This window comes from Pavona decussata, unplaced genomic scaffold, assembly GCF_977016875.1.
Source record: "Pavona decussata unplaced genomic scaffold, jaPavDecu1.1 SCAFFOLD_48, whole genome shotgun sequence".
Classification (NCBI taxonomy): domain Eukaryota; kingdom Metazoa; phylum Cnidaria; class Anthozoa; order Scleractinia; family Agariciidae; genus Pavona; species Pavona decussata.
Window position 1 is genome coordinate 2319342 of NW_028145470.1, and position 17674 is coordinate 2337015.

The following is a 17674-nucleotide window of genomic DNA, read 5'->3' on the forward strand; positions in this document are numbered from 1 at the left end:
CTGCTTTGTCTCGGAACTGTCTCAGAGCAACATCACCGAGGAAACAGAATTGCAGAATGAGACCGTCTTTATAAATGAACACTGTTTGGGTTTGAAACATTTGACAGAATCACTTCAGTTAAATTATTTTAGAATCAGAACCCAGCTGCAAGAAGCCCTTCTAAGTTAAGGACCGTTCCTACTATTGTTATTGCACATTCGTTCTGCGCATCTTGAGGTATTCGGATTTCCTATGGGTGGTACCTACCAATACAGGAATTTTTTTTTTTTTTTGCGCGGTTTAAAACTATGTGGAGAAAGCAGAACGTTACAAGTGCTCTTGGTATCTCAAAAGAAAATTCGGGGTAACCCTGCATTTTTCAGAGATAATTAAGCTTAGTTGCTTAATTATCTCTGAAAAATGCGTGGACACAAACCATGACATAATCAGGATAAAGTAGCATTGTGCTAGGAGCCCACAAGACCAAAAGCAGAGAGGTTAGAAGCCCAACATGTAAAGTGTTAGGTGCTATTGCAAAACATTTACGCGCCCAGAGCATTTTCTTGGGTGCCCCAGGCTACTGGGCTCCTGTTAGGCAGCAGCCTTGACATAACGCGTCATGCATAATGCAGCATTGTGCACAATAATCTGTACAATGCGGCAATCAACGTGTGGTATCAAGCACAATGCTGCATTATGCAACTTCAAAACATAATGCATTACGCAGCATTGTGCATAATTTATCATGCATACTGCCGGAACGTGTTCCGTCTGATTGTGCTTATGCTTATGTCATGTTATGCTGCCGTTTTCACCATTAAGAACAGGGACGACACAAGCACAAGCACAAGCACAAGCACAAGGCAGTCAACCGTTTTGTCCGCCATCTTGCTCAAAATTGAGAAGAGCTGGTATCGAGAATTCCGTCAAGAAATGTTTTTCTGCGCGTGCGTCTGTCCTTATGCGTATGTAGCTAGTGTTCTCACTTTTTATCTCTACGCTTATGTTTATTTCCTGGTGAAAACCAGCCTTTCTGTGACTTTATACTGGATGCATTATGTAGCATCAGTGCATAATTCATCATTTATAATGCGGCAATGCACGTATGGCGTCATGCACAATATTCCGTTATACATCATGTAACTCCATACATAATCCATTATGCAGAATTGTAAACTGGCCTTACTTTCATTCTCTATGAAAGCATAGCCTGTTTTATTAGATAGTCTTTGCAAATTGACAACTCATTCATATTAAGTCACGCTTATATCTTTCAACCTTCAACCTAAAATGAGTCTGACGTAACGCATTTATCAGTTCATGTGTAACTGTTGTCGTGACTTCTAAGAGCCTCGTCCCGGGCTGTCGTCCTTTGCGCGCGGTCAAATGTTACGTCACCGGTTGAGCAGTGTCCTTTGCAGCCGTCATTTGGACTTGTCACGCAACGCGCTCTGTGACAAGTCCAAATGACGGCTGCGAAGAAGACTAGCCGTTGAGTTGATCGGGAAGAAGCGCCCACGACGCCTCGCCCTATCACACTTGGTCCCAAATCTCCATAGACAAGCTCGTTGCTTTGATGAGCACCTTGAGGCCTGGGAGCGAGTCTGGAGATTTCTTTCTTTTTACAAATGCGCGAACAAAAATTACCGAGGGCGGCTGCCATCTTGGTGCATATTCATTGACGGCTAATTTCTTGTTGTAATATCAACACACTTTAAAGAAGGACTGACCACGGCCAATGCAAAATAAAAGGATTAGGCAATCTATTAAAGTTGATTTCAATCCCAAGATCAACATCCACTTGCTTCTTACAGTATCGGTACAAAGTAAAGCGGAGATCAACGTTACGTTAATAAATTAATCTTACCCATTGACAAGGGCATATTGTCTATTTTACGAATCAACACGTATTTTCTCCCCACAAAATGAATACTGTCAATATAATACCGTCGAATGTCTTTATTACGGACACCAAGGGATAGAGATGTCCGGTTTAGAGAAGTAGCCTTGATATGGATTTCGGTCTGGGGACCAAGTGATGTTGTGGCTCACTAGTGCCCACTTCATAACGTAATAGGGCGCGTCGTTTTCTTAGAAGCATCTTCTTTCTCAATTATTCTTCATACGTACCTCATACTAAAACAAAAGAAAATGTCGTCCTTGCGAATAGTAGGGGGGGGGGGGGGGGGTTAAGCCCCCCAGCCCCCTCTCAGCTACACTGTCCCTGAGCAGGTCACCATAGCAACTACAGAACCTGTTAAAAAACTTTCCTAATTTCAGCGTTAAGGGATTATACCTAACAAACGAGTACGGTGATTCCCATATTTTACTTTCGAATTGTAAACAGCATGTCAAGACACAGCGTTTTGCAAAACTTACGAAGCTATTGTACAATTTATGGCAAAACAATAAACTGAACTGAACTCAACTGAAGCTGTAGGGAGGGATTCAGAGGCAAAGTAAAGGAGGTCAGTTCCAGGGTAGTGTGTTTCTGCAAAAGCGCAGATCAGACGTTCAAGTGATCCTGTTGTAAGCGTTATGTCAGAATGCAATGTTTACCAAAGTTTACTGAAAGAAATTGTAGGGGAGGGGGGGAGATTTAGAGCTACCTAATATTTTGATTTAAAGTTTGTTAAGGGCACAATACAGACAAATGAAGCGCAAGTTGAAGCCGTTATAAGGAGGGCAGTTCCAGAATCGAGATTTTCTGCAATATTGCATTCAAGCCATCCCATGAAATTATCAGACGTTCGAACGCTGTGAAATCAGGATTGCTTTTCTATTTTAGTGGTTTGCAAGAGAACCACTGACGGTAGAACCTTTACTACAGGATCTGGTGCTTCATTTTGTTACGGTGGTTCAATCTTCACAAAAACATCTTTCATGAAAGAGACTATTTATCAGGCACCACAGTTTCTCTTAACCAGGCCCTAAATTCCCTGGAGAAGGGTTATATACCCGAAATGCGCGTCTGTGCTTTTCAGTAAATCATTCCTGACACTTTTTGATATTTATTTTTATATCAGTCTAATCAGATAAACATTTTCCAGTGTCACGCATCACCTACAAACTTTCCGTTCACCGTTTATGTTATTTAATCGACTAAAGTCATTATTTTATAAGTATTTTCAATCAATCCTACAGTTAACATGTAAATGCTGCCATGAAATCACAAATGAACTTATGGTCAAAGCACTACCGTGACCTGTTTCCAATGTCGCGTGACCCACTTTCTTCTCTTCGCGTGACCCATTTTCAGTGTTCGCGACGTTAAATACGACATGGCTCTCCAAGTTTGACACAGGCATCAGTAACTGTTCACTGGTGGGGTGCTTTAAAGTCAGTGATGTAAGACCAATAAGCCATTGTCTCGTGTGCTTTCACTTTCATTTGTCCTTCCGTTCAGCACAGAATTGTGATCAACAGCAATAGAAGAGAACTCGCTATATTGAGGATCAATCTCGAATCTAAGAACTTCTTCAACAATGTAAGTAGCTATAATCTAAAAAGTAACAAGGATGTAAGTAACTAGATTGTTAACGAAATCAGTGAGCTTTCGACGAAAACATATGCGGCAACTAATTGTTGATTCACCTGGCTCGATCTTTCAAATTTCTAATGGCGAGAAAATTGTTTATTCTAGGCGTCACTGCCTAACCTTTTTTGCATCAAAAGAACATTCGACTTGTGACTATCATTAATTCATGACAAAATGAGGCAAATGGATACAAAATAAGCGTATAACTAGGGTGTATCCGCTTTGATTCGAGGTTGTTTGTGAAAAATTACGAAGGGAAAACCCCCACCCTTTTACATTTGTAATCAATCCTCTGTGCTTCGCAGTTGAGGAACTCAGTTAAAGACAGAGAGGACAACTAAGGACAGGCCACTCCCAACGATTTGGAGTGAGTATTTCAAAGTATAAATTGCATTGTTGCATTCTATATAAGACAATCTCTTAATTCCGCTAAGCTGGATGGAACATATAGAGTTAATTTATTAAGACCATGTGATAAGGATCATTTAAAAATAATTCATTTGTGCGTCATTCATGCAGAAAGCAAAATAAACAGCTCAATGTGTACATGAAATTTCCATGACATTTTTACAGTTATGCTTTCACTTTCATTTGTCCTTCCGCTCAGCACAGAATTGTGATCAACAGCAATAGGAGAACTTGCTACATTGAGGATCAATCTCGAATCTAAGAACTTCTTCAACAATGTAAGTAGCTATAAGCTAAAAAGTAACAAGGATGTAAGTGACTAGATTGTTAACGAAATCAGTGACCTTTCGACGAAAACATATGCGTCAACTAATTGTGCATTCACCTGGCTCGATCTTTCAAATTTCTAATTGCGATAAAATTGTTTATTCTAGGCGTCACTGCCTAACCTTTTTTGCATCAAAAACATTCGACTTCTGACCATCATTAATTCATGACAAAATGAGGCAAATGGATACAAACTAAGCGTATGACTAGGATGTATCCGCTTAAAGGGTGTTAGTGGAAAATTACAAAGGGAAGAACCCCACCTTTTTACATTTGTAATCAATCCTCTGTGCTTCGCAGTTGAAAACCTAAAGACAGAGAAGACAACTAAGGACAGGCCACTCCCAACGATTTGGAGTGAGTATTTCAAAGTATAAATCACATTGTTGCATTCTATATACGACAATCTCTTAAGTCCACTAAGCTGGATGAAACATATAGAGTTAATTTATTAAGACCATGTCACTAAGGGTCATTTAAAAACAATTCATTTAGCGTCATTCATGCAGAAAGCAAAATAAACACCTTAATGTGTACATGAAATTTCCATGACATTTTTACAGTTGTGCTTTCACTTTCATTTGTCCTTCCGCTCAGAACAGAATTGTGATCAACGGCAATAGAAGAGAACTTCCTATATTGAGGATCAATCTCGAATCTAAGAACTTCTTCAACAATGTAAGTAGCTATAAGCTAAGAAGTAACAAGGATGTAAGTGACTAGATTGTTAAAGGAATCAGTGGGCTTTCGACAAAAACACATGCGTCAACTAATTGTGCATTCAACTGGCTTCTAATTGGGATGAAAATTGTTTATTCTAGGCGTCACTGCCTAACTTTTTTGCATTAAAAGAACATTCGACTTCTGACTATCATTAATTCATGACAAAATGAGGCAAATGGATACAAAATAAGCATATGACCAGGATGTATCCGCTTTGATTAGAGGTTGTTTCTGAAACATTACAAAGGGAACACCCCCACCCTTTTACATTTGTAATCAATCCTCTGTGCTTCGCAGTTAAGAAACTTAAAGACAGAGAGGACAACTAAGGACAGGCCACTCGCAACGATTTGGAGTAAGTGTTTCAAAGTATAAATCGCATTGTTGCATTCTATATGACATAATCTTTTTTAAGTCCACTAAGCTGGATGGAACACATAGAGTTAATTTATTAAGACCATGTCATAAGGATCATTTAAAAATAATTCATTTGTGCGTCATTCATGCAGAAAGCAAAATAAACAGCTTAATGTGTACATGAAATTTCCATGACATTTTTACAGTTATGCTTTCACTTTCATTTGTCCTTCCGCTCAGCACAGAATTGTGATCAACAGCAATAGAAGAGAACTTGCTATATTGAGGATCAATCTCGAATCTAAGAACTTCTTAAACAATGTAAGTAGCTATAAGCTAAGAAGTTACAAGGATGTAAGTGACTAGATTGTTAACGGAATCAGTGAGCTTTCAACGAAAACATATACGTCAACTAATTGTGCATTCACCTGGCTCGATCTTTCAAATTTCTAATTGCGATAAAATTGTTTATTCTAGGCGTCACTGCCTAACCTTTTTTGCATCAAAAACATTCCACTTCTGACTATCATTAATTCATGACAAAATGAGGCAAATGGATACAAAATAAGCGTATAACTAGGATGTATTCGCTTAGAGGTTATTGGTGAAAAAGTACAAAGGGAAGACCCCCACCCTTTTACATTTGTAATCAATCCTCTGTGCTTCGCAGTCAAGAAACCTAAAAACAGAGAGGACAACTAAGGACAGGCCACTCCCAACGATTTGGAGTGAGTATTTCAAAGTATAAATCACATTGTTACATTCTATATAAGACAATCTCTTAAGTCCACTAAGCTGGATGAAACATATAGAGTTAATTTATTAAGACCATGTCATAAAGGATCATTTAAAAATAATTCATTTGTGCGTCATTCATGCAGAAAGCAATAATTAACAGTTTAATGTGTACAAGAGATTTTCATGACATTTTTACAGTTAGGATGATCGTTAATCGATAGAATGTTTGCATATTAGTTCCTTAGAAAGATCGTTTGTCTACGACAGAGTGTACTTCACTCATGTTCAGCTGGAATGGTTTGGGAAAAAATGTAATTCATTTGCAAATTCTATAAACTTCCTGTCCGCAGACGTCAGCTGGGAAGGCTTCAGTCGACTCAAAGACTCCTTGGTGTAAAACTATTATTTCTAAAGCTGTTTATTATCAGATAAAATTGTTAAAGACGTTTGGTAAATATTCTTGCATGTTTCGTTTGCTAACATGCCTTAGGCCATAGGAAGCCTTTCGTCTGCTTAACTGATTAGAAGTCATTCTATCATGAAGAGAACATTAGGTCCATTAATTTGCTCTCGTGTTTATTTTGAAGATTTGGAGTGTTTGGAGCATTTAAGGACCAAAACGCAGAGAACAGATACGTACGTTGGTTTATGATAAAAAGGAACCAGGGCAAATTATTGACCAACTTGTATAATCCGTTTCCTCACATTCGCTATAATTTAATTATGTTTCAACAGCCTTTGTACTTAACGAAGACTTGAGGTCAGAGAGGCGCGCAGAGACAATAACTACATTGAAAGACCAAGTAAAGCAAAATGACTTCGAGTAAGTATTGCGGATACTATCTTTTAACTGTATAAACGACGCTGTATAGGGTGAAAATGATGCATTCTTCAGTCGGTGACACAAGAATGCCCGGAAAAAGAAATCCGAGTGCTTCTATCAGGAGTCGAAGCATTACTTCTTCATGATGCTCTACACCACTGAGCTAAAGGAGACTCGTGGAAGCTTAGGCCATTAAACTATCTTTATTGACAAATATCCTGCATACTGCAAGGATGTGAATGTCAATGTGTGGCATATGCGCAATAAAAAAATGTGATGGTATATTTTTATATTTTCTTGGTATGTTATTCTAGCAGAAATTAAGAGTCGTGTTCGCTATAAACTATTGTTTCCCCTATTAGGCTCGACAGTATACGTCTTGCTTGAAGTATCAGTTTCCCATGTCACACAAACACAGCCAGTATTATACGAACTTACGTTATTGCTGGTCAACTCATAAAATTCTGGTGCATATCACGGGTGGTGAGCTGCCTCAGTTCTATTAATATTTTCACCAGTAGTTTGAATTGATCACACATGACAACTACAGTAATGTATTTGCAAACGCGACGAATAAACGTTATAATAGTAAGTACATAATCAATAATTTGTTGTGCAAAGGCCGCCTTTTTGAATGGCATTAAATAAAAAGGTGATAATTTAAGTTTGGAATAAACGTTGTATCAACAATCTTACCTTTTCTTTATTACATTATTGCAGGTTCGCAATTCTAATATAAAGTTTCGGTCTCGCAGTTCACTGCCTGTTCAGTTAGGTAAGTAATATATTTACTAATTCATTTAAACTTTTCCTCCTGGGATTATCAGTATTTCAATTTTCACTGTACAACATCGATTGATACAACGTGAATTAAAGAAAATTAAGAACACACTGCGTTATCAAATCGAAAGTAGCAATTTCTCACAACTATCAGAGAAATACATTAATAAACGAAAACGTTAGACAAATTGATATCTTAATATCGAGGCTGAACCAATCAAAGCGTATCGAAGTAATAAGCAGTTTGACTACTCATACCATCAGTCTGTTGTTCGTATGAAGACGAAATGGGCTTCACTTTGCCGGTAAAGGTGCGAAATTTGATATCTTTAATATCTCCATTTGCTCAGCTTACGTCACTGAAATTGAGTTGTTGATGTACTATTGGCTGCGTGTCGTACATAACAAATGTCCTTCAGTAAAAGCTTTGGAGTCCTGCCTGTCACTGGATGAAACACTAAGGTCGGACCAGAAAAACTATTTTACATGCACAAAATTCGTTATGAAAATTTAAACGTTTAAAATTTTGAAAGCAAAAACGTTTTAAGTTTTACCAAGGTTGCGAAACAAATTGAGTTAGTTTTCATGAAGAACAATCGGCAATCTGTAGAAAATAATTAAGCAAACTAATAAGCAAAAAAAATTTTAAGGGTGCGTTTTTTTGGGAGAATCCAAAAACGGATTTGTGATCTCAGATCATTCGGATCAGGTTGCATCAAAGGAAACGACAAATCCACTCTGGACCAGGATTCGTCAGTTCCTTTGATGCACCATGATCCGAATGATCTGAGATCACAAATCCGTTTTTGGATTTTCTCAAAAAAAACGCACTCTAAGACTCACAAAATATGTTGCTCGCACTACAGAAAGGTTACCATAGCAACAACGAACCTGTTAAAAACTTCCCAAATTTTAGCGTTAAGGGATTATACCTTACAAACGAGCACGGTGATTCCCATATTTTACTTTCCAATTGTAAACAGCATGTCAAGGCACAGCATCTTGGAAAGTTTACGAAACTGTAGCCGAGAGACTCAGAGCCACCTTTAATTTTAAGGTTGCAGAGTATAGGAGGTCAGCTCCAGAGTAGTGTTCTTCTGCAGTAGCGCAGATCAGACGTTTGAGTGTTCCTTTTGTAATCATTATGTGTTTTTCAGTTTTAAAAAAGTGAAGGGTAGGGTGGCGGGGGCGGGGGCGGGATTCAAAGCCACCTTGCATTTTGATTTAAAGATTGTTGAGGGCACAATACAGGCAAAAGGAGCACAAGTTGAGGCCCTTAAGCTTATAAAGAGGTTCGTTCCAGAAAGGAGTCTTTCTGCAATATCGCATTGAAGCCATCCCATAAAATCATTTTCAGATGTTCGAATGGTGTGAAATCAGTCCTGTTTGTCCGTATTTTAGTGGTTCGGTAATGAACCATTGATTGTAGAACCTTTACTACAGGATCCGGTGTTTCTATTTTGTTACGGGGGTTCAATCTTCAAAAAAAAAAAGAATCTTTCATAAAAGAGACTATTTATGAGGCACCTGAGATTCTCTTAACAAGGAACTAAATTTACTGGAGAAGGGTTATATACCCGAAACGTCTGTGCTTTCTTTAAACCATTACTGACACTTTTTGATATTTATTACTCGGGCCGTAAGGCAGACCGAGTTAAGGTTTCGCGATGGGCCGAGAGATAAGACTTCGGGCCACGAGTTATTGTTCTCGGTCTCGTTTTTTGTTCCTCAGCTGGTACGAGTTACGTTTTCTGTCGTGTTATCAAATCCTTTAAATTCTCGGTCGCGTTCTTTGTTTTCGGGCCGTGAGGAGTGTTTACAATATGCGAGCCAGACGTGCGAGGCATAAACAAAACATGCGAGGCATGAACAACCCCAACATAAACTGCTAACCGTTAAGCTAACCAGGGAGCTATTTAAGCTAACTTAAGTGTTATTTAGGCTAACTGGAGTGCTCTTTAGGGTAACCGGAGTGTTTTTTAGGCTAACCTGAGTGCCTCAAGGTTAGTTTTGTTTAACCGAAAATTTGGCAACTACATCAGTCTATGACCTCGCGGGCCAAGATAGATAAAGATGTCTCACGTTTACTATAGAAAAACAATCAATGTAGAAACGGTTTCTGTCTTCAAATCAATCAAATGAAAGGTGAATAACAAATGCTTTCCCCTGAGTTTCATTTAAAAATATAAACAGCGAAACATTGAAAAACGTACAAGGATATAAATGTACGCGTGATGCGTAACGTTACTCTAGATCCCAGGAGAGGGGGGGTACTCAACAGATGCTTGCGTAGGGAGGTGCGTCCCTGGCGTTCAAGTCCCGTTTAAGACAGAATTCAAAATTTCCAGGCCCTTTCTAAGACATTTAACCGAAAATCACACCCTGTTTAAGACTAGAGTGAAATAAGAATACACCAGTTTCTTACTGTATTTTAATGCATTGGGCCATTAGGTCATGTAGGGATACCCTGTTTAAGACAGAAAGTGATGAAATAGATACCCCGGTCAAGACAAAACACCCTGAAAACCATACCCTATCGGGCCGCACGTCCCCGTTAAGGTCACATGAGGGAGTCACCCCCCCCCCCCCCACCCCCGGGGTCTATATCATACCGAAAATTACGATCCGTCATTGACCTGGCGTCACATACATATTAGGACCGTACAAATGGTTTCTGTCTCTAAACGAAAGGTGAAAACGTAAGGATTAAAGCCCGGGGATTATAAAAAGCATTCGTATGACAAATGTCGTTTTCCCCTGTATTTCATTCTGACTGCAAGAAATGCAATTCTATCTGGTGGTTACTTATTGCCTCACTATATCTCTGTATCTATCTATTTGGTAGCCTGCGAGCAAGCTCTCTTGGGGGTGGGGGGCGGGAGGGGGAAAGAGGATCCACCCCCAAGAGAGCTTGCTCGCAGGCTATCTATTTGGTTGAATTGGCGATGTTGGAGGTTATCACTGTTAAAAGATTGTAGGCTTTACGCACCACACAGTCATAAATGGCCCGAGTATAGGCTGGAAACAGCCTCTTGTTTTTATATCAATCCAATCACCTACACACGCATCACCTACAAACTTTCCGTTCACCGTTTATGTTATTTAATCGACTAAAGTCATTATTTTATGAGTATTTTCAATCAATCCTACAGTTAACATGTAAATGCTGCCTTGAAATCACAAATGAACTGATGGTCACATCACTAGCGTGACCTGTTTCCAATCTCGCGTGACCCACTTTCTTCTCTTCGGGTGACCCATTTTCAGTGCTCGTGGCGTTAAATACGACATGGCTCTCCAAGTTTGACGTAATTAATCATTGCATTTATCAGCTAGCCAGACGCAGGCATCAGAAACTAATCACTAGTAGGGTGCTTTAAAGTCAGTGATGTAGGCCTAATAAGCCATTGTCTCGTGTTCTTTCACTTTCATTTGTCCTTCCGCTCAGCACAGAATTGTGATCAACAGCACTAGAAGCGAACTTGCTATACTGAGGATCAATCTCGAGTCTAAGAACTTCTTCAACAATGTAAGTACCCATAAGCTAAGAAGTAACAAGGATGTAAGTGACTAGATTGTTAACGGAATCAGTGAGCTTTCAACGAAAACATATACGTCAACTAATTGTGCATTCACCTGGCTCGATCTTTCAAATTTCTAATTGCGATAAAATTGTTTATTCTAGGCTAACTTTTTTTGCATCAAAAACATTCGACTTCTGGCCATCATTAATTCATGACAAAATCAGGCAAATGGATACAAAATAAGCGTATAACTAGGATGTATCCGCTTTGATTTTAAGTATGTTTGTGAAAAATTACAAAGGGAAAACCCCCGACCTTTAAGTACATTTGTAATCAATCCTCTGTGCTTCGCAGTTGAGAACTTAAAGACCGAGAGGACAACTAAGGACAGGCCACTCCCAACGATTTGGAGTAAGTATTTCAAAGCATAAATCGCAACTGATGTTGCATTCTATGTAAGACAATCTCTTAAGTCCACTAAGCTGGATGAAACATATAGAGTTAATTTATTAAGACCATGTCATAAAGGATCATTTAAAAATAGCTGATTTGTGCGTCATTCATGCAGAAAGCAAAATAAACGTTAAATGTGTACAAGAAAAATTTTCATGACATTTTTACAGTTAGGAAGATCGTTAATCGATAGATTATTTGCAAATTAGAAAGATCGTTTGTCTATGATAGAGTGGACTTTGAACACTCATGCTCAGCTGGATTGGTTTGGGAAAAAATGTAATTCATTTGCAAATTCTATGAACTTCCTGTCCGCAGACGTCAGCCGGGAAGGCTTCAGATGACTCAAAGATTCCTGTAAAAGAAGTTTTACTTCATAAACTATTATTTGTAAAGCTGTTTATCGTGAGATAAAATTGTTAAAGTCGTTCCGTAAACATTCTTGCATGTTTCGTTTGCTAACATGCCTTAGGCCATAGGAAACCTTTTGTCTGCTTAACTGATTAAAAGTCATTCTATCATGAAGAGAACAGTCCTTTGATTTGCTCTCTTGTGTTTGTTTTGAAGATTTGGAGTGTAATGTGATTGGAACATTTAAGGGCCAACACGCAGAGGACAGATACGTACTCTAACAGTTTGTGTCATATTGGTTTATGATAAACGTGCAAAGTAAGAACGAGGGAAAAGTATTGACCAACTTGTACAATCAATTTTCTCACATTCCCTATAATTTAATTACGTTTCACCAGCCTTTGCACTTAATGAAGACTTGAGGACAGAGACGCGCGCAGAGACAATAACTACATTGAAAGACCAATTGAGTCGAGCGCAAGGACTTTGAGTAGGTATTGATACTATCTTTTAACTGTATAAACGACGCTGAATAGGGTGAGAATAATGTATTACGGGCATACTATCAGGAGTCGAATCATTACTACTTCAGATGCTCTACAACTGAGCTAAGAGAGACTCGTGGGAGCTAAGGCCATTAAACTATCTTTATTGGACAGTTATCCTGCATACTGCTAGGATGTGAATGTCAATGTGTGGCATATGGGCAATGGAATCAATGTGATGGAATATTTTTAAAAAATATATCATCACATTTTTGTATGACGCTGAATATATTGCGAATAATTTTAATGTTATTCTAGCATAAAGTTAGATTCGTGTTTGCTATAATCTATTATTTCCTCTATTAGGCTCGACAGTATACGTTTTCGGTTATGCTTGAAGTATTTCCTAAGTCACACAAACACAAACAGTATTATACGAACTTAAGTTATGGCTAACTCATAAAATGTTGGTGCATATCGCGGGTAATGAGCTGCCTCGGTTCTATTAATATTGTCACCAGCAGGTTGAATTGATCACATGTTTCCAACTGTTTTTATCATCACACGTGACAACTACAGTAATGTACTTGCAAACGCGACCTTCAAATTAACATAAGTGATAATTTAAGTTTGGAATAAACGCTGTATCAACAATCTTACCTTTCCTTTATTACATTATTACAGGTTCACAATTCTGATATAAAAAGTTCGGTCTCGCAGTTCACCGCCTGTTCAGTTAAGTAAGTAATATGTTTACTAATTCATTTAAACTTTTCTTACTGAGGTCATCAATATTTCAATTTTACTGTACAATATCGGTTGATAAAACGTGAATTAAAGAAAAATTAGAACACTGCGTCCTCAAATCGAAAGTCGCAATTTCTCACAACTATCAGAGAAAGACATTAAAAAAACGGAAAAGTTGGAAGAAATGATACGTTAGTATCGAGGCTGAACGAATCAAAGCGTATCGAAACAATAAGCAGTTTGACCACCCATAACATCAGTCTGCTGTTCATTGAATATGAAATGGGCTTCACTTTTGAAGGCGCGAAAATTAATATCTTTAGAATTTCCTCCATTTTCTTAGCTTACGCCAGTGAAATTGAGTTGTTGATATACTATTGGCTGCGTGTGGTATAAAACAAATAAAATATTTGCCCGCAAATAGAATTTTTATGCCTTTCCCGCCTTTGTTAGTAATTAATTGGATCGAGTGGTCCTGGGTCTTGGGGAAGAAGTAATTGAAATAAGGTATAGCCCCCTCTAGGTGCTTGTTTCAGTCATATGATCAATATGATCATACCATAGTAATTCGTCTCGGTTCAAATGTCCTTCCTTTTGGTTCTTGCCTGTCACTGGATGAAGCACTGAGATCGGACAGGAAAAACTATTTTACATGCACAAAATTCATTATCAAATTCCAACTTTTATAATTTTGAAAGCAAAACCATTTTAAGTTTTACCAAAATTACGAAAAAAAATTGAGTTAGTTTTTATGAAGAACAGCCGGCAATCTGTAGAAAATGGATAGCAAAATAATAAGCAAAAACATTTTAAGACTCACAAAATATGACGCTTGCACTACAGAAACGTCTCTGATGGAATACACTCCAGAACAACTGAACTATTTTCGACTGTGTTACATCGCCTTTAACTTAGTTCCGGAAGGACTACGGAAAATCTTCAAACAGGAATGGGATTTCCTTTACAAGACAACTCCGGTTGGAGAATGGAAAGACACACCACAGAATGGCCGGGACATCTCCAAAAAAGAATCTCGAGGAAGTCACACCAGGAATGCTCGATATCTGGCAACAATAAAAAATGGCAACACCGCAGAGTGGGATTGTAGCTGTTTGTTTTTTGCGATCCTGTACTCAGATAGTATTGGTAACACCCTTAGTCTCGCGGTCAAAAAAGATGTTGATGATCTCCGTCAAATCCGTAACGATATTGCTCACATTAGTGAGCTCAGTGTCAAAGACACTGAGTTCCAGAACAGCGTAGGAAAAGTGATAGCTGCATTCAACTCCTTAAATCTTCCCATCGCTGACATCGAGGCAGTTAAAAACCAGGTGAGCTTCCCCACGACAGATTTTAATAAATTGAAGATGCAGGCTGACAAGCTACGAGTGGACTTGACACAAGCAAAATCCGATTTACAAGTGGCTAAAGACAAAATACAGAAGAAAGAAGAACGAATTGAAAGCCTTACATCAGACCTGCAAACAAAAGAAGCTCAAGTTGAAGCCCTTACACAGGAGGTCAGTTCCAGAGTAGAGTCTTTCTGCAATCTCGCATTCAAGCCATCCCATGAAATAATTAGACGATCAAATGAGGTCACGAACATCATGACCAAAATGCAAGAACTTGAAGAAAGGAGTGAAGGAGGTGTCAGCACTATCTACTTGTCTGGAATTCCTGGTTGTGGCAAAAGTCAGATCGCTCGCCAAATTGGAAAAGAATTTTTCGACAAAAGATCTCAAGAAAGTGAAGGTCTAACGTTTGTTGTGACACTGAATGCAGAAACCCTGGAGACGCTAGCTGACTCGTACATGGATCTGGCAAGAAAGCTGGGAGTGACAGAATACACCTTGGCCAACCTGGCCACCTTGAAAGAAGTCAGTCCAAAACCAAAAATTCAGCACCTGAAGCGTTTGATTTTGCCAAAGATGAAACAGGTTTCCAAGTGGCTAATGATCGCTGACAACGTTGTTGATTTGTCCTTGGTTTGTAGCAATCTGCCTCCAACTGCCAGTGAAGAATGGGGCCACGGTCAGGTGCTAATTACAACTCAAGACAGTAGTTCCATCCCCTTTAATGTTCCCGACACGTTCCATGAGCCACTTGATAAAAAGATGAAAGAAGATGAGGCAATAGAGTTGCTAAAGAAAAATTCCCAGATTTCAAATCACAAAGGGGTTGAAAAAGTTGCCAAAGTTCTTGAGTATCAGCCACTTGCCTTAGCAGCTGCTGCATTCTACGTAAAGACAGTAGTCAGCAATGGCTCTCCAAACTACGGTTGGGTAAACTACCTGGAAACATTGAATGATGGAAAACGCCAAGAAACAGAACTACCTCTTGCGGCAGAAAATTTGGCTTACTCCAAAACAATGACTACTGCCATGAAAATAGCAATAAACAGGGCTTCGGAAAGCGACGAAGTTCTCCGTCAAACATTTTGCTTTCTCTCACTGTGTGCAAACGATTCTCTTCCAATCGAAGCTGTCGTTGACTTTGTTAAGGCCCGTACAGATGGAAAAACGGACGAGATAATAAGAGCAAAGATTTTAAAATCTTCTCTGATAACTTCTTTAAAGAGTGAAGCTGAGGCACCTTGCTATTTGAAATTGCATAACATTGTCCATGAAGTGCTCACAACAACTTCAATGTCTGCTTTTCTTTTCTCGGAGAAAGTTCAGTGTATATCGGCGGCAATTAAAACCTTTTACCCGCTACTTGAGGCGGAGCGAAAGCTGTCGAGAGAGAGTGAGTATGCCTGTACAAAGTTACGCATTATTACCTCACACTGTAAAGCGCTTCATGAAATCCTTGCCACCGATGCTGCAGTAAGAGATGTCTTAGTGAAGGAATTAACACACTCAGTCACTAACGGCAATGTTGTGTCATGGCTTTGCGCAACTGCACGTGTTTGTTGCGACCTCGGTAAACCATCAGATGCAATTACATTTTCCAAATCTGCCTTTCAGTTTGTTAAGAACATAACCAGCGCGCGGGAAGGTGATTTATTAAAAGCAGAGGTTTTCTGCGTGCGCGGGAAAGTGTTGGAGGAGCAATGCAAGACAATGTTAGCACTATCAAACTATGAAGAAGCCATGAGGATTTTTAAGGTAGTTCACGGTGAAGAACATGCCGACATGGCAGGAATTTACAGTGCCTTGGGAAATCTTTATATTGAGCTTCAAAAGTTCGAGCGAGCCAAAATATACCATGAAAAAGCACTTACTATTAGGAGGAATATTTATGGTGAGAAACACGCTGATGTAGGATCAAGTTATAACAGCCTTGGTCTTGTTTACAGCGGCCTCGGAGAGAAGAATCAAGCGAAAGAATACTTTGAGAAGGCAATATCCATCGCAAGGGAAATGTACGGTGAGAAACACATTGATTTAGCGGCAGGCTACAGCAACTTAGGTCTTCTTTACAGTGACACACGACAACACCGTCAGGCAAAAGAATACTACGAAAAGGCACTGATTATTGGAAGAGAAATCTACGGTGAAGAACATCCTGCTATTGCAACCATCTATCACAACTTGGCTTCAGCTTACAGGGGGCTTCAAAAGTACAAGAAAGCAAAAGAATGCGACGAAAAGGCATTGATGATCAGAAAAATGACTTACAAAGGAGACCATCTCGATGTAGCGGCAAGTTATGTCAGCCTTAGTGTTGACTACAATGAACTTAGTCAGCCTACTGAAGCGAATGAATGCACCGAAATGGCGCTAACGATAAGCAAGAAGTTTTCCGATCAAGGAGCCTACGCTATGGTTACTTGTCGATTGTACAGCAAAGTGAGGCAAAAGAATGTAATGGAAGGAATTTGTCCTTTGTAAACAAGACGTACGGCGGCGAAACAACAAACCATAAGGAACGTCATAAAAGAGGACAAAGTTATCACCACTTGGCTGAAGATTACAGAGACCTTGGAAAACACAATGAAACAAACGAATGAGATAAAATGGTACTGATGATAAGAGAGAGGATTTCCAGTGAAGAACATCCGGCAGAAGCAGAACGTTATTACAGCTTGGCCTATGATTGCAGCGAGTTTGGACAGCATAACAAAGCAAAACAATGCGACAAAAAGGCAGCAAACTATCCCAGGGAACTTGGACGACACAATGAATCAAAGGAGTACGAACAAGAGGCACTGTTGATAAGTAAGAAGAATTATGACCATTCTCAGGTTGCAGCAAGTTATTACAACCTAGCTGTTGATTACAGAAAGCTTGGACAGCATAATGAGGCAAAAGAATGTGACGAAAAGGCACTGATGATTACAAAGAAGATTTATGGTAAAGAACATCCTCGGGTAGCAGCAAGTTATCACAGCTTGGCTGTTGATTACAGGAAGCTTGGACAGCACAGTGAAGCAAAAGAATGCGACAAAAAGGCACTGGTGATCAGAAAGAAGATTTACGCTGAGAGACATCCTGAGGT

The 17674-nt window shown here is 39.1% G+C and overlaps 2 protein-coding genes, 1 long non-coding RNA gene and 1 pseudogene across 8 annotated transcripts in view; 3 read left to right on the top strand and 1 right to left on the bottom strand.

Annotated features, from left to right (window-relative positions):
- LOC146481745 (uncharacterized) overlaps positions 1–17674 on the bottom strand; it is a 155497-nt gene that overhangs the window by 12748 nt on the left and 125075 nt on the right. Inside the window, exon 1 of one of the 5 annotated variants that reach the window (XR_014864330.1) lies at positions 1–49. The exons of the other annotated variants lie outside the window; for them this stretch is intronic. This is a non-coding gene — a long non-coding RNA (uncharacterized LOC146481745). Of the gene's footprint in view, positions 50–17674 lie in introns of those variants that run through there. 5 annotated transcript variants of the gene reach the window in all.
- Positions 4552–17674, top strand: part of LOC146481746 (uncharacterized) — a 93796-nt gene continuing 80673 nt past the window's right edge. Inside the window, exons 1-2 of the mRNA XM_085107827.1 lie at positions 4552–4610; positions 6807–6894. The gene's annotated coding sequence lies outside the window, so the exon portion shown is untranslated. The remainder of the gene's footprint in view (positions 4611–6806; positions 6895–17674) is intronic.
- The window catches only part of LOC146481747 (uncharacterized), a 68022-nt pseudogene continuing 57968 nt past the window's right edge, over positions 7621–17674 (top strand). The window contains exon 1 of the transcript XR_014864319.1: positions 7621–7669. The product of XR_014864319.1 is annotated as an uncharacterized LOC146481747 (transcript). The remainder of the gene's footprint in view (positions 7670–17674) is intronic.
- LOC146481748 (uncharacterized) lies at positions 10034–17067 on the top strand. Its single transcript, XM_085107585.1, has 5 exons — positions 10034–11203; positions 11553–11609; positions 12401–12492; positions 13172–13227; positions 14078–17067. The coding sequence occupies exon 5, from the start codon at positions 14089–14091 to the stop codon at positions 17065–17067; it is 2979 nt and encodes a 992-aa protein (XP_084963711.1). The 5' UTR covers positions 10034–11203; positions 11553–11609; positions 12401–12492; positions 13172–13227; positions 14078–14088.

What these genes read in the sequence shown, in the direction of transcription:
- LOC146481748 (XM_085107585.1), top strand. Translation starts at nt 14,089, where the DNA reads ATGGAATACACTCCAGAACAACTGAACTATTTTCGACTGTGTTACATC.